Source organism: Oncorhynchus clarkii, chromosome 1 (assembly GCF_045791955.1).
Source record: "Oncorhynchus clarkii lewisi isolate Uvic-CL-2024 chromosome 1, UVic_Ocla_1.0, whole genome shotgun sequence".
Lineage (NCBI taxonomy): Eukaryota > Metazoa > Chordata > Actinopteri > Salmoniformes > Salmonidae > Oncorhynchus > Oncorhynchus clarkii.
The window spans coordinates 16,203,989-16,219,224 of NC_092147.1; the positions used below are offsets into that span (position 1 = coordinate 16,203,989).

The 15,236-nt window shown below is 41.6% G+C and overlaps 1 protein-coding gene across 2 annotated transcripts; it reads left to right on the forward strand.

The window, feature by feature from the left end:
- The first annotated feature begins 5,377 nt into the window (after positions 1-5,377).
- LOC139370770 (kelch-like family member 26) lies at positions 5,378-13,672 on the forward strand. Of its 2 annotated transcripts, none has more exons than XM_071110636.1 (4): positions 5,378-5,457; positions 5,582-5,645; positions 8,151-8,466; positions 10,602-13,672. In XM_071110636.1, the coding sequence occupies exons 3-4, from the start codon at positions 8,417-8,419 to the stop codon at positions 12,181-12,183; spliced, it is 1,632 nt and encodes a 543-aa protein (XP_070966737.1). In that variant the 5' UTR covers positions 5,378-5,457; positions 5,582-5,645; positions 8,151-8,416; the 3' UTR covers positions 12,184-13,672. The 2 variants fall into 2 exon arrangements, with proteins under 2 accessions (XP_070966737.1, XP_070966651.1); XM_071110550.1 differs by having other exon boundaries at positions 5,387-5,457; positions 8,151-8,333.
- Positions 13,673-15,236: the final 1,564 nt, after the last annotated feature.

A 15,236-nucleotide genomic window follows, 5' to 3' on the forward strand; every position in this document is an offset into this window, starting at 1 on the left:
TACAAAAAGATTTCCCAAGCTTTAAACATCCCAAGGAGCACTGTGCAAGCGATAATATTGAAATGGAAGGAGTATCAGACCACTGCAAATCTACCAAGACCTGGCCGTCCCTCTAAACTTTAAGCTCATACAAGGAGAAGACTGATCAGAGATGCAGCCAAGAGGCCCATGATCACTCTGGATGAACTGCAGAGATCTACAGCTGAGGTGGGAGACTCTGTCCATAGGACAACACAAAGCACAAAGCTGGCCTTTATGGAAGAGTGGCAAGAAGAAAGCCATTTCTTAAAGATATCCATAAAAAGTGTTGTTTAAAGTTTGCCACAAGCCACCTGGGAGACACACCAAACATGTGGAAGAAGGTGCTCTGGTCAGATGAAACCAAAATTGAACTTTTTGGCAACAATGCAAAATGTTATGTTTGGGCCTGCTTTTCTTCAGCAGGGACAGGGAAGATGGTTAAAATTGATGGGAAGATGGATGGAGCCAAATACAGGACCATTCTGGAAGAAAACCTGATGGAGTCTGCAAAAGACCTGAGACTGGGATGGAGATTTGTCTTCCAACAAGACAATGATCCAAAACATAAAGCAAAATCTACAATGGAATGGTTCAAAAATAAACATATCCAGGTGTTAGAATGGCCAAGTCAAAGTCCAGACCTGAATCCAATCGAGAATCTGTGGAAAGAACTGAAAACTGCTGTTCACAAATGCTCTCCATCCAACCTCACTGAGCTCGAGCTGTTTTGCAAGGAGGAATGGGAAAAAATGTCAGTCTCTCGATGTGCAAAACTGATAGAGACATGCCCCAAGCGACTTACAGCTGTAATCGCAGCAAAAGGTGGCGCTACAAAGTATTAACTTAAGGGGGCTGAATAATTTTGCACGCCCAATTTTTCAGTTTTTGATTTGTTAAAAAAGTTTGAAATATCCAATAAATGTCGTTCCACTTCATGATTGTGTCCCACTTGTTGTTGATTCTTCACACAAAAAATACAGTTTTATATCTTTATGTTTGAAGCCTGAAATGTGGCAAAAGGTCGCAAAGTTCAAGGGGGCCGAATACTTTCGTAAGGCACTGTAAGTGTGAGTGTGTGGGTGAGTGTGTCTACGTGAGTGAGAGTGTGTGGGTGAGGGTCTATGTAAGTGTGTCTACATGAGTGTGTGGGTGAGTGTCTATGTAAGTGTGAGTGTGTGGGTGAGTGTGTCTACGTGTGGGTGAGGGTCAGTGTAAGAGTAATAGGTGGATGGATATACATGTAAACAGGGCTGAAAAGTGACTGGTAGCAGGAATATATAAATACTTACGGTAAAATACCTATGGTATATACTGTATACATGTAAACAGGAGTAATGGTGACCAGTAGCAGGATAAATAGATAGATACTAATGGTCATGGCAATCAATAGTCAATGAACAGCAGTGTAGTGCCAGTAATAAGTCTAATCAATAATCATTTAGTGTTATGACCAGGGGCTAGAAGCCGTTTGGGTGTCTGTTGGTCTGAGCTTTGATGCACTGGTACAGCCTGCCGGACAGGAGCATGGAGAACAGTCCATGTCTCAGTGGGCTGGAGTCTTTGGCAATTTTTCTGGTCTTTCTCAGACACCCCCTAGCATGTACGTGCTGGATAGCTGTGAGCCCACCCCCTGTGTGACCATCCCCACCACCCTCTGTAGGGCTTTTCGGTTGAAGGCAGTGCAGTTGCCATACCAGACAGTGATACAGCTGGTGCAGCTGTAAAAGTTCCTAAGGATCTTAGGGGCCCTGCCAAATCGTTTCAGCCTCCTGAGGGAGAAGGGACACTGCCGTATCATACTAGAATATAAATGTGACAAAGAAAAGAGCCATGTCAGAAGAATGTAACCATTGTCACATCTGCTCCTGCAATGCCCTCTACTGCTCATCCTGTGTCTCCTTGACCTGCCGCCACTCCCCCAGTACTCTCTCCCCCTCCCTCTCTCTCTGTGTGTGTGTGTGATTGTGTGGGTGGAGACAGGTGTGCTGGAGTCAGAGCAGATCCCCACCAGCTGCAACCTGTTCCATAATCAAGACCTCTACAAATACTCAGCACCTGCCACTTCCACACTGCCAGATCGTAATCTCTGCTCAGTCAGTCTACGCTTCAAGCAATTTGTTACTATTCCGATCCTGTTGTGCCTGTTTTCCTTGCCTGACGCTATTTTCCTCTCCGCTCCAGTTCTGCCCGCTCTGACTCTGGTCCCTGTCTCGTCATCCTGCTACTCTGTCCTGGATTCCCCACTCTACTACTCCCTTGGATTCCCCTCCGGACCTGCTTACCGTGTTTCAACCCCTCTCGCTTCAGCCTCCGCACCTGGTTTCCAGCAACCCGCCCGAGCTTCCCCTGATCTGCACTCCATCTCCCCCGTGTTTCAATAAATACCTTGGTTACTTCATCCTAGTCTCCTCATCTTAGTCTGCTCTTGGGTTCCACTCTGCGTAACAATCATCATGTATCATGTGTAGATATTTTAGTGTCAGAATACATGAATACAAAGACTAAACAATTTCACAGAATATTTGCAATGACTGTTCATATGATACCTAATTACATTTTTTTTTCTAAAGTACCAGAGTTTGAACACAGAGGACAGGCCTATACATTTGTCAAAATGTATATTCTGTCAAAGCCTGATTTCTTAATGATTTCATCACAATGATCCATCTCATTCATCGATATAGAAAGACAATATGTTTGCGGAGTGGGTATTCTGAGCCTGTACGATGTCTACCATCAATCACAAAATGAACCAGCATGGAGTTGGGGATCCCAAAAACCATCTGACTTCAGCAACTGGTGAGAACAAGTTATTTGAACAAATGTATTATCATTAATGTTGAAACACATGAAATAATCTTCCCTACTCCCAGGTGGCGCAGTGGTTAAGGGCGCTGTACTGCAGCGCCAGCTGTGCCACCCGACTCTGGGTTCGCTCCCAGGCTCTGTCGTAACCGGCCGCGAATGGGAGGTCCGGGTTATGGAGGGCTTGGCCGGTAGGGATATCCTTGTCTCATCGCGCACCAGCTTCTGTGGCGGGCCGTGTGCAGTGCGCGCTAACCAAGGTTGCCAGGTGCACGGTGTTTCCTCCAACACATTGGTGCGGCTGGCTTCCGGGTTGGATGCACGCTGTGTTAAGAAGCAGGTTATGGAGGGCTTGGCCGGTAGGGATATCCTTGTCTCATCGCGCACCAGCTTCTGTGGCGGGCCGTGCGCAGTGCGCGCTAACCAAGGTTGCCAGGTGCACGGTGTTTCCTCCAACACATTGGTGCGGCTGGCTTCCGGGTTGGATGCACGCTGTGTTAAGAAGCAGTGCGGCTTGGTTGGGTTGTGTATCAGAGGACGCATGACTTTCAACCTTCGTCTCTCCTGAGCCCGTACGGGAGTTGTATCGATGAGACAAGATAGTAGCTACTAACAATTGGATACCACGAAATTGGGGAGAAAAAGGGGTAATTAAAAAAATACAAAATCTTCCCTATGGTTTTGTCTCTAAGTATTTTGTTTTTTTAACGTAGGGCCTGCAGAAATAGTTTTAGAGCCACTTATCTTTGGTCAAGGTGGGAAAGGAAGGTGAAGGAGATTGAGAAGCCTAGGCTACATTGAAACAACAAGAAATGATATGATGCCTACTGTTTTACCTCAACAACTTGGCCTACAACTGCTGCCCATGGGTGGTGCATTCACTTCATGAAAATCATAATTGGGTTTCATACTACATTTCTACCTGATAAACATCAGGAGACCCTATTGATGTATCACTATTGTCATTAGTGATAGTAGGCTTAAGCTGCAATAGGCTGACATTATTACAGGTTTTTTTCAATCATTTCACACTGGGCGCACACTAGTTGAATCAATTTGTTTCCATATCATTTCAATACATTTACGTTGAAACAATGTGGAGTAGACGTTGAAATGACGTCTGTGCCCAGTGGGTTTGGTGCAATTTAGCATGTTGTACATTTCACAACTCTAAGCATGAAAATCTAAACAGATCATCAAAATGGCTCGTTTCAAAACTCTAAGTACATTTTCAATTGAGTACAGCAAATACATTCACTAAGTCATTGGTTCTCTTGTCCACTGCACCAAATCACTACCAACGTGTATACATATTCACTAAGTATCTGCTTTTCAAAATGCAATATTCACTTTACATTTGATATGATTTTCTTGTCATTTGTTAACAATAAGATTAACTATAATTTAATCAAACTGCTCAAAACTGATAACTACGGAACCAAAATGATGTAGTGCCTAGTTAAAGTATATAGTTTGATAACTGCTGAACACTGTACATTTCTATATTTTTATCTCAAATGTATCAATTTGACATCAATTTATGTTGGAAGGTAAACCAAACTTGGCTGTAAATAATACACCATCTCTCTCCATCAGCCAGTGCTCTTCAAGAGTCACTAAGGCTGTGTATACACAGGCAGCCAAATTCAGATTTTATTTTTTACTAATTGGTCATTTGACCAATCAGATCTATTCACATACGATTTTTTTTTAGCGCTGATCTGTTTGGTCAAAAGACGAATTAGTGACATAAAGGTCAGAAATGTGCAACCATTTTGTAAATGTATTGTAGTGTACAATGCACTGCTGAAATACCTACCCACTTATCTGAATTTCATTGATACACTGTAAGCAGAGAGACGGCGATACAGTATCAGTTGACAAGTCACGTAAAAAAAAGTGATCTTGTACAATGTTGCATGGGGCATTCAACACATGCTACGTTTTTACAGTTGCCAACTGCTTTACAATACTCCAATGTCTGATGATTTGTTCTACGTATGTACTGTATAAGGATAATTAAACTGTAAGACTGACATTTTTCTCAACATGCTCACTTACCTGCCATTGGATACAAATTATACAACATTGTGCTTGTCAAGTTATAGTCCAAAACTGTATGGAAAAATATATTTACTTTCTACTATTTATTATATTCAGCACTCCAAAAACAACAGTTTTGAAATGTGTATCTTATATTTATTTTATATTGGATTAAATGGTAGTTAAAATGACTAAATTGTGAGTCTATCATTATCTGATGTATTGGTGACAAAACAAAATGTTGTCATGGTATTTCACAGAAAACTGATTTTGCATGATTGACTCAGCGGTGAAAAATGTGTGAAACCTCAATGAATGTGCAACAGCACAATCAAAGGTTCTGAACATAATATAGTGGATATTACAAGTGTTTAGAGTTTTGTACTTAGAGTTTACAAAATACACCAGTTATGCGAAAGATGTCCCAAAGTGATTGAAATGACCGGTATTGTAATCTCAGCTCATCCTAGCGGTGAACAGCAGCAGCGCATGGGCTCAGCACAAACCCGACAAACTGAAGTCGAACACAGCGCACGACAGGACATTTCCATCTGGTGCAGAGGTCAACATCTTTCAGCACGGGGGAAGGCACCATATGTTGTTCAATAGTTAGAGGTCGATAGGATTGATTGATGAGTTTATTTTGTCATGAACGGGGCAGTAATGCCTTTGACCCACTGCTACATTTACAAATAATTCCCTTTGCATACAGCACGGTGCTAGAAGATGGCGGAGTCAGATGGTGGGGATTTCGCCTCGAATCGTCCACAGAACAGGTGAGGATGACAATGTAGTGGGGAAATCAATATGGGAAAACTGTATTTTGACCAAAGGGCAGCTAGGAATACGGAATGAATGAGATAAATATGGGGGGGGGGCATTCGGTTGGATCATTAGGATATTGAGGACACTGGTATTTTTTTTTGCATTAATATTCACATCGTTGCAGATTGATTAATTCACTGTACATTGTAGTCTACAATGGAAGGCTGTAAATGTTTCCAATGACAAGGTATCGAGTAAGAAGGACTGTTAGAAATATGTTTGTCAATCTCTCGTAACATTTACATTCATAGTTAAAGTTTAATCTAGCAGGTGCAACGGCGCAACACGGTGCATAGTCCCTTACTTTCGAGAACCAATACATTAACTGTCTCAAGGGTTCTCAGCACCCTTTAACGTTACCAATGGGACCATGTGAACTACAATCCAGACGCTTTGTTATAACGTTTAGAAACGTCAAGATTCATAGATTGCGAGACGGTTTTCGAAACATATCGAATTTACTCTTATGAAAAAGAGTGCTGTCTGAGTACAGTATAACACCAGTATTCTGCAAATACTTAATTCCAAAATAACGCCGTTTTTTTGGAAGCAGTAATTTTGCAGTGTAACCACAGTCTAATGCAGTTATTGCACTTCTACTGCAGTTTCAAAACTGCAATCTTTTTTGTAAAGGTATCTTTCATATCAGTGAGAAATAATATTTCAAATAAAAAAATACACACTTACTGTAGCAGGTCAGATCCATATTGCTGTGTGTCTCCAGCTGACTAACTACATTTCTGCAACACTTCCTCTCCAGTTATGCTCACATGCTAACCAGACCGCTAATCACGCGCATGTTGATTTGTCCATCCACACCACACACAATCAGGACACGCAGGTTGAAATGTCAAAACAAAGTCTGAACCAACTATATTAATTTGGGGACAGGTCGAAAAAGCATTAAACATTTGGCAATTTAGCTAGCTAGTTTGCTGTTGCTAACTAATTTGTCCTGGGATATAAACATTGGGTTGTTATTTTACCTGAAATGCACAAGGTCCTCTACTCTGACAATTAATCCATAGATAAAAGGTTAAAACGAGTTTGTTTCTAGTAATCTCTCCTCCTTCAGGCCTCTTCTTTGGACTTTAAATGGCAGTTTGCAACCAACTATAAGGTGCATTACCACAACCGACTGGAGTGTGGACTTCAGTTAATCTTTCAATCACCCACAAGGGTATATGCTCCTAAAAACAATGAGATGGGAGAGGCGGGACTTGCAGTGAGTTCTATTTTAGCGCCTGGCTACGCAGATGCTTGTGATCAGTGTGGGTGCAATGATTAAATAACATGTATGTGTACATTTATTTTGCAGCGCACGTGACGTGGGCGGTGTTTTCAGCATGTTACACACAGGTGTTCCAGCAGGCTAGATAGCTAATTAGCACAGGTTGTCTGTCGCCTCTGTCTTCCGTAAAACAAGCACTGTAACATGGAGATATGGCCGTGTGGGAACACTAACCCTATAAAAGTGTGTAGAAATGTAACCTTTTGTTTTTTGAAAATTAATTCTCACTGATATGAGACTACTTATGTTTCCAAAACCGTAGCGCAAGCGATGCATGTTAGCGTTCAGAGCGAGCATCGGGGGCTCTTAAAACTCCCCCAGCCAAAAGATACCTTCATGAATAGATGCTAATGGTAGCTGGCATCTATGAATGGGCTACATACTAGTCCCTATCTTGTCAGCATCAAATAAGCATTTTTATGGCTAGGCTTATTGAATTTAATCCGCTCCATTTTGATGATACATCTTAAAAATACATTGGAAACATCTTACAAATAAAAATAAACAACTTTTCAGTGGTGGCTTTGATCCATGGAGAAGGTCATATCCTCACTCAAAATCTAGTGACATTAAAGTGGCCTGACAGTGGTGAACAATTAAAGATGTTCTTCCGTGTTTAAGGGATATCATCATTAACACAGGTTGTGCGCTCTGAATAGAAAATAAAGCTTTTTTCCCCCATGAAGCAGCTGAATAATTCAAGAGAAAAGAGTTGGGAGGAGGGTAATGATGCAGCTGCTGGGAAAAACGGATGGAAAAAGTGCAGGAGAGCAAGAGCTCATTATTGTCACTGATGCTACAACAACATCAGTAAACTCTGACAAGCATCCTAGAAGCTTAAAGGTAGACTCAGCGATATGGCATAGATGCAAAAAGTAAACAGCATAGTGGATCAATTTCTGCAACAACTAAGAGCGTTGAAGCGCGAGGCTCAACTTCTCCATTGTTTTGGTGCCCTGGCTACCATGCTGTGAACAGCGTGAAGCGAACCAGTGCACATACGCAGATGCTTTGTGTGACTGTGTGAGAGCAAAGTCTTGTATCTTGCTCATCTCAATATCGGCGGTGCTGCTCGTGGCAATGTAATTTCGCTGAGTCTAACTTACATTTTTTCTAAAATATCCTATTCTGATACACTGACAGTGATGGGCCTTTTCTCTTGCAGTATGGCTAACAAGAATAGCTCCCTGCGTTGCACGTTCTCAGCCCCAAGCCATAGCGCCACTCTCCTACAGGGCTTGTCGGTCCTGCGAGCCCAGGGGCAGCTCCTGGATGTGGTGCTGGCCATCAATGAGGAGCGCTTCCAGGTTCACAAGGCAGTGCTGGCCTCCTGCAGTGACTACTTCAGGTGAGACTGACGCTGTCTCTCCGACATGGCTTCTGCTCTTCATCTCCTTTCCTCTGCACTGATTTGAGACAACTGGACACTGGATGTATTTTTTTGACTGTAGAGATGCACTGACCTGGAAAGAGAGACCCAGGTAAAGTCAAGATATACAAATCAAATCATCATACAGGTAGAGGTGAAGGGAAGAGTGTTGAGAGACTGTGTTGGTAAATTAGTCTTTGGTGTGAAATAATTGATACATCAAAAGCTTAGTCAGATGAGGTATGGTAGAGAGAACTGAGTAATTGTTGAAGTATGTGGAACTGATAGGTAGGGATATAATAACATTACAGGTGTATAATGTGAATATGTAACTTGTTTCAGGAAACTAGGCGTATGCCGCGTGTCACTACTTCACAGGAGCGCCATTTGAACGTAAACTTAATTTTTTTTAAATCAAATTGTGTTTTTTTGGCAGAAATGCCTTCTTGAACATGTGAACTTTCATGTACCTTAATAACAAACTTGTATGCCATCTGGAAATACGAATAAAATTAAGTTAGGAGCCTAGTTAGTTTAGCCACGGAAAAAGACAGCAACCTAATCGCTAGCCAAGATTGGTTGAGATGATGAGTGGGCTGGACATGCCAAGAGAAGAGTTCTGATTGGTCTGCCATGTAGCGGGCTTCTGTCTATATCATGAGCTGGTCAGTATGTGTAGGTAATCCTTTCTAGCACAGCTTTAAAAAAAAAAAAAAAAGATATCACGTAGTAGAGCTGCATAAGTGTTGCTCTCCACTTTCTGGAGGACCGAGTTTTGAAATCAGTGGAATTAAGAGTATGATAGCTAAGGAGATGGAAAAAAATCTGGCATTTGATTGCAAATATGCAGACGGAGTTCAAAAAAGAACACACAGAAGGCTGTCTCCGGATTACATCTTCAAACTAAGGGCAACTATGGCATCTGTGACAGAGAGGGAGAAGCGTCCATCCATGTATAGTCTAAGATAGTCTAGCTAGCTATATTTTCAGATATTACATGTTTCTAATTTTGTCAAAGTTGTTTTAATTTCAAGTTAGTGTTCTGTTAGCTAGCTAACGTTAGCTGGCTGGCTAGCTAGCGTTACGTCTATGATCTGTGTAGTAATATTATTCATATCTCAGAGCCATTTGCATTGCTAGTTATAGCCTAATGTTAGCTAGCTAACATTGAACCTGGTTGGTCAGCTACCTGCAGATTCATGCAGGGTAGTAGCGTTATGAGTTCGGATTATGGTTCATTGTTTAGCTATGCAAGTAACCATTGCAATAGAGTGTTCATGATGTCACTGTGACAACTGTCAATAGACGTAGCTGGTAAATTCACTTTATCTACTCCGATTTCCGTGCACTCTCGTCTGAGTGTGCCACAGCGCATAATAACTGACAAATTTACGAAAGCTCAACACCCGTTGAATATGGCTTGTGTCAGTAAACGTTAGCAAAAAAAAAAAAATACGTAATTAAATTGTTGCCAGCAGCATAGTTGCAGTCACCAAAAACATAAAAACAGCCAAACCAGCTCTGCTAGGGCGAGTAAAATGGTCAGTGAGCTGTTCTCATTTGTGTCTGGAAGTAGCTAGCCAATGTTAGCCCGTTAGCTTGGGTGCTTGACTGCTGTTGTTAGGCCAGAATGCTCGGATCAACCATACTCCTCTGAATTTACGAAAGGACAATCTGACAATGCTCTGAGTTTACGAACGCCCAGAGCACACTCTGGTACTCCAGATTAAATTTACGAACCCACTCGTAGTCTAAACCAGCCTATAGTCTTAATCTTTGGTTGTTTAGTACATAGCCTCACATGTGAATCCTTAAAGAGATGGGTGGATAGTGTGTGAACGACGCTGAATGGGTGTAGACAAAGAACAGCTCTCCAGGTACCAAAACATTTTCTCAAAAGTGAGGTTACAAGTTTATCAACTTCCAAAGCAGAATTACTTTCCTATTGTTCATCAACTATAGTGGATGATGTACAATTTTCTAGCTGTGAGTCTCTACTTTTATCCAATGTAAAAAATATTTTAAAAACAATTTAAAATGTTGCTACGTAAGATCGAGCCGGTCGGTCACATATGTTTAAATTTATAATCTGATATTCTCATCCTGATGTTACATGGCAAGTAGAGAGGAGTTGTTGTTCATTGTCTAATTTACCTAGGATGAATGTTGTTTTGAATGGGAGGAAATCAATAAAACAAGTTTAACAAAATGACAGTTATTTAAATGACTTTCTCACTTGCCTTACAGAGCCATGTTCACTGGAGGCATGAGGGAGTCAAACCAGGAAACCATTGAGCTGAAGGGCTTGTCTGCCCGTGGCCTGAAACACATAATTGACTTTGCCTACAGCGCAGAGGTCACGCTTGACCTGGACTGCATTCAAGACGTACTGGGAGCAGCAGTCTTTCTACAGATGGTCCCAGTCGTTGACCTCTGCGAAGAATTCCTCAAGTCGGCTATGAGCGTAGAGACCTGCCTGAACATCGGCCAGATGGCCACCACCTTCAACCTGACCTCCCTCAAGGAGTCTGTGGACACCTTCACCTTCCGCCACTTCCTGCAGATTGCAGAGGAGGAAGACTTCCTGCACATCCCCATGGAGCGCCTGGTCTTCTTCCTACAGAGCAACAAGCTGAAGAACTGCAGCGAGATTGACCTGTTCCACGCTGCCATCCGCTGGCTGCAGCACGATGAGGCCCGCCGAGCCGGTGTAAACGAGGTCCTCTGCCACGTGCGATTCCCCCTCATGCCCTCCTCGGAGCTGGTGGACAGCGTGCAGACGGTGGACATCATGGTGGAGGACGTGTTGTGCAGGCAGTACCTCCTGGAGGCCTTCAACTACCAGATCCTCCCGTTCCGTCAACACAAGATGCAGTCCCCGCGGACCGTGATCCGCTCCAACGTGGTTTCGCTAATTACCTTTGGCGGGACACCCTACACTGACAACGATCGCACTGTGAGCAGTAAGGTGTTCTATCTCCCAGACATTGCAGCGCGTCAGTTCAAGGAACTAACAGAGATGGAGACAGGATCCAGCCACGCCTGTGTATCAGTGCTGGACAACTTTGTGTACGTAGTCGGCGGGCAGCACCTGCAATACCGCAGCGGTGAAGGGGCAGTGGACATCTGCTTCCGTTATGACCCACACCTGAGCAAATGGCTGCGTATCCAGCCAATGCAGGAGGGGCGTATTCAGTTCCACCTCAACGCTCTTCAAGGACAACTCTACGCCACTGGGGGGCGCAACCGATCTGGAAGTCTGTCGTCCGTAGAGTGTTACTGTCCTAAGAAAAACGAGTGGACCTACGTGGAACCACTAAAACGCAGAATCTGGGGCCATGCAGGAACTCCCTGTGGCGACAAGCTCTACATCTCAGGGGGTTACGGTGTCTCAGTGGATGATAAGAAAACCCTGCACTGTTACGACCCCACGTCTGACCAATGGGATTTCAAATCGCCTATGAACGAGCCCAGAGTGCTTCATGCTATGATCAGTGCCAAAGACCGTGTTTACTGCCTGGGCGGTCGCATGGACCACGTGGATCGCTGCTTTGACGTCCTGGCAGTTGAGTATTATATTCCAGAGAATGACCAGTGGACCACTGTTAGCCCCATGCGAACAGGGCAATCTGAGGCAGGCTGCTGCTTGTTGGATAAAAAGATCTATATCGTTGGAGGGTACAATTGGCATCTAAATAATGTCACAAGCATTGTGCAAGTGTACAACACAGAGACTGATGAGTGGGAGAGGGATTTGCACTTTCCTGAGTCTTTTGCAGGAATTGCGTGTACGCCGATCATACTTCCACAAACCACCACGCAACGGTAATCCTTCGGCCCAAAGAGACTGACAATTTGATTCCATACATTCTTACTGTTGAGCTGTCTAATTAATACAAACATGGCACATTACATAAACTATTGAAATATTAGTGGTCATTTTGATGTAATGTGTGTGTTTGAGGGAATAAGTGGAAATAGGAATACTATTTTGCTATAATATACAGTGTATTACTTCATTTTCCATCCTATGGTTGAAGTCCATGTGCTGCATTGTAATGAGCAGTTTTAATGGAAAATAAGTGTTAGCTTTCCGGGACAAACTCGCTTTTAGGGTATTTTAAGCAACACTTAAAACACTACCCACAGTCAACCTATTAACTGATTTGCAGGATAGTTTTTAAATTTGTGCCATGCATCAAGGAAGCATGTTTTGATTATTTAATTGAGTATATTCATTCAAATAATAAAAGAAAATGTAAAAAAAATGTTTTACAACATTGGATGACATATTTGACTGTTTAGGACCATTTGAGAACTAGTGATTGACTTAAGAAGACTCTCCTAATGTTTTGTGTTTATTTCAGAACATCTGTTTTTGCTGTGTATGGTGATGTGCTCATTAGGCTGTTCAATTGACTGGAGACGTTTGCAAACAGTCATCATAATGAAATGTGTATTCCAAACTGACAAGCTAATATGTCTCTTATGGCACCGTAATCATTTTTTTCAACTCCTTTGTGTAAGTGTGTGAGAACATCTGTGTTTAGTGCTCCTTTGGTAGGTATTAGGTAGGCTTTCTGAATATTCTGAAGTCTCTTATACTGTGTATAATCAATATACTGTAGATCAGAATGAAGTGCTTTTGTCTTGTCCATCTGTTGCAGTGTTTAGTTGTGGGGGAAACTGGTCAAGTGGTCAGATATATTTTGGTGCCACGTTCTTTATCCAAGCTCCTACATTAAAGGACAACATCAGTGTGAGCGCTATGGTAATGAATTTTACCTAGACAAGCGTACTGCTTTCACTTATCCAGTCCTGACAGAACTGTGAATCTCAAAGAGCTGGTCGCAAGGGGCTGATCTTCACGTAAGGGTCAAAGTAAAGGCATAGATGGAAAGAACAGCACAGCACACAAGCAGTGATATGTGATTATTTTCCCTAGTGTATTTCTTATTTTAGTACAGTGCAGATGGTAGCATTTTTGTTTTGAGGAGTAGCCTATTTGTGAGGATTTCAGTATTGTATGCAAAACTGATATGGCTTTTACTGATTTTAGACTGTTGGCAATGCTGAGACGAGCAGAATTTTATTTGGAAGCACAACATGGCACTCGTTGAAAAATGTTTGGTTCTGAAAATGTCACCTGTTTGCCTTAGGAACAGGTTTTTTGTGATGTTTTGTCTGTCCAACTCAGAAGCACATAGTTATCTATTAAGTGCATTATAAGTGGAATTCACTGTAATCCAATGAGAATGTAGACTTTTCTGTATCCAAATGTATAACTTTTAATTAAAGGTGTTACGTGAACTGAAAAAGGTATTCAAGTGTTGTCTCAATGGTGGAATGCATCATTTTACAAAGACCTACAAAATGTTAATGGTTTGGCAGATTAATGTAAATTGAAGACCAGTTAATCCTTATTCCCAATCGTAGTTCAGGTTTTATTTTCTATCAGTGAAACTGAAATACAAGGCCACACAATGTTTCATCTTATGAGTTTTTATACAGTACTGTAATACAGATGTGAAATGAAGATTGTGCACATTTTTTTGTGATTGGTAATCGGTATAATTGTAATTTCTGTAAGTTTTACAGAACATTCATTTGAATAAGGTATAGAGAGAACCTCTTGCTCCAGAGCTTCATGTTTTAAAAGTGTCAGATGATTTACAGGAGACGACGATTAATAATTAATGTATGGATTATATGGAGGTGCTACTTGACTGCATTTATACATGCATACATACACTGCGAAATACTGTGCAACTCCATCATTGTTAAATGTCACAAAGGTCATGACCGAAAGACATGAATCCCAATATTGACTTTCCTGTCAATTATAGGTGTACTGTATCTGGATAACTGATACATTTGGTATATTTCAGTTCAGCTCTGTACATCATGACATTGATACAGTTCCAAGGATGTGATCTATCCACTACAGGTATTTAAACTTTGGTAGAGCAATATCTTGCTTTTTACGACAAAAAATATACAGTGCCAGTCAAAATTTGACACATCTACACATTCCAGGGTTTTTATTTGTACTCTTTTCTACATTGTAGAATAATAGTGAAAACATCAAAATTATGAAATAACACATGTAATCATGTAACCAAGAATGTGTTGAACAAATCAAAATATATTTTCTATTTGAGATTCTTCAAAGTAGCCACCCTTTGCCTTGACAGCTTTGCATTCTCTCAACCAGCTTCATGAGGTAGTCACCTGGAATGCATTTCAATGAACAGATGTGCCTTGATAATTTGTGGAATTTCTTTCTTCATGCATTTGTGACAATGTAGGGGTGGTATACAGAATATAGCCCTATTTGATAAAATACCAGGTCCATATTATGACAAGAACAGCTCAAATAAGCAAAGAGAAATGACAGTCCATTATTACTTTAAAACGTGAAGGTCAGTCAATCCGGAAAATGTCAAGAACTTTGAATGTCTAAGTATATTGTGCTGCTCCAGACAGGTAGGTTATCCTCTGTTGATACAGTGCCTTGTTCAGTACCCAGGTCATTGTGGTGTTCAGATGTTAAGTTTATTTGAATTAAATTTAACTTCAAGAAGTAGATTGTTTTCCTTGTATCAACCTTTCCTATGAAAAATCGGATATCACAGAGCATTTCAGTACCGAGCAAAAACTATCTTAAACTTGACTGATGTCGTGCTGACATGTACATCGTTTTTGAGTGAACTATCCCTTTAAACAAGTGTCATTGCCATTTTAGAGCACGTAATACAAATCAAATAGGCCTACACAAGTTAATTATGATTTAATTATGTGACAATGCTCATTTGTATTCCACGAAATGCAATAGAAACATGTACGCGCGTAATGACGACAAAACCATCGTATCCAAGCGTT

Coding starts and splice junctions, on each gene's coding strand:
- LOC139370770 (XM_071110550.1), top strand. CDS start 5,596: ATGGCGGAGTCAGATGGTGGGGATTTCGCCTCGAATCGTCCACAGAAC. Junction 5,646..8,150: donor TCGAATCGTCCACAGAACAG/GTGAGGATGACA, acceptor TTTCTCTTGCAG/TATGGCTAACAAGAATAGCT. Junction 8,334..10,601: donor TCCTGCAGTGACTACTTCAG/GTGAGACTGACG, acceptor CTTGCCTTACAG/AGCCATGTTCACTGGAGGCA.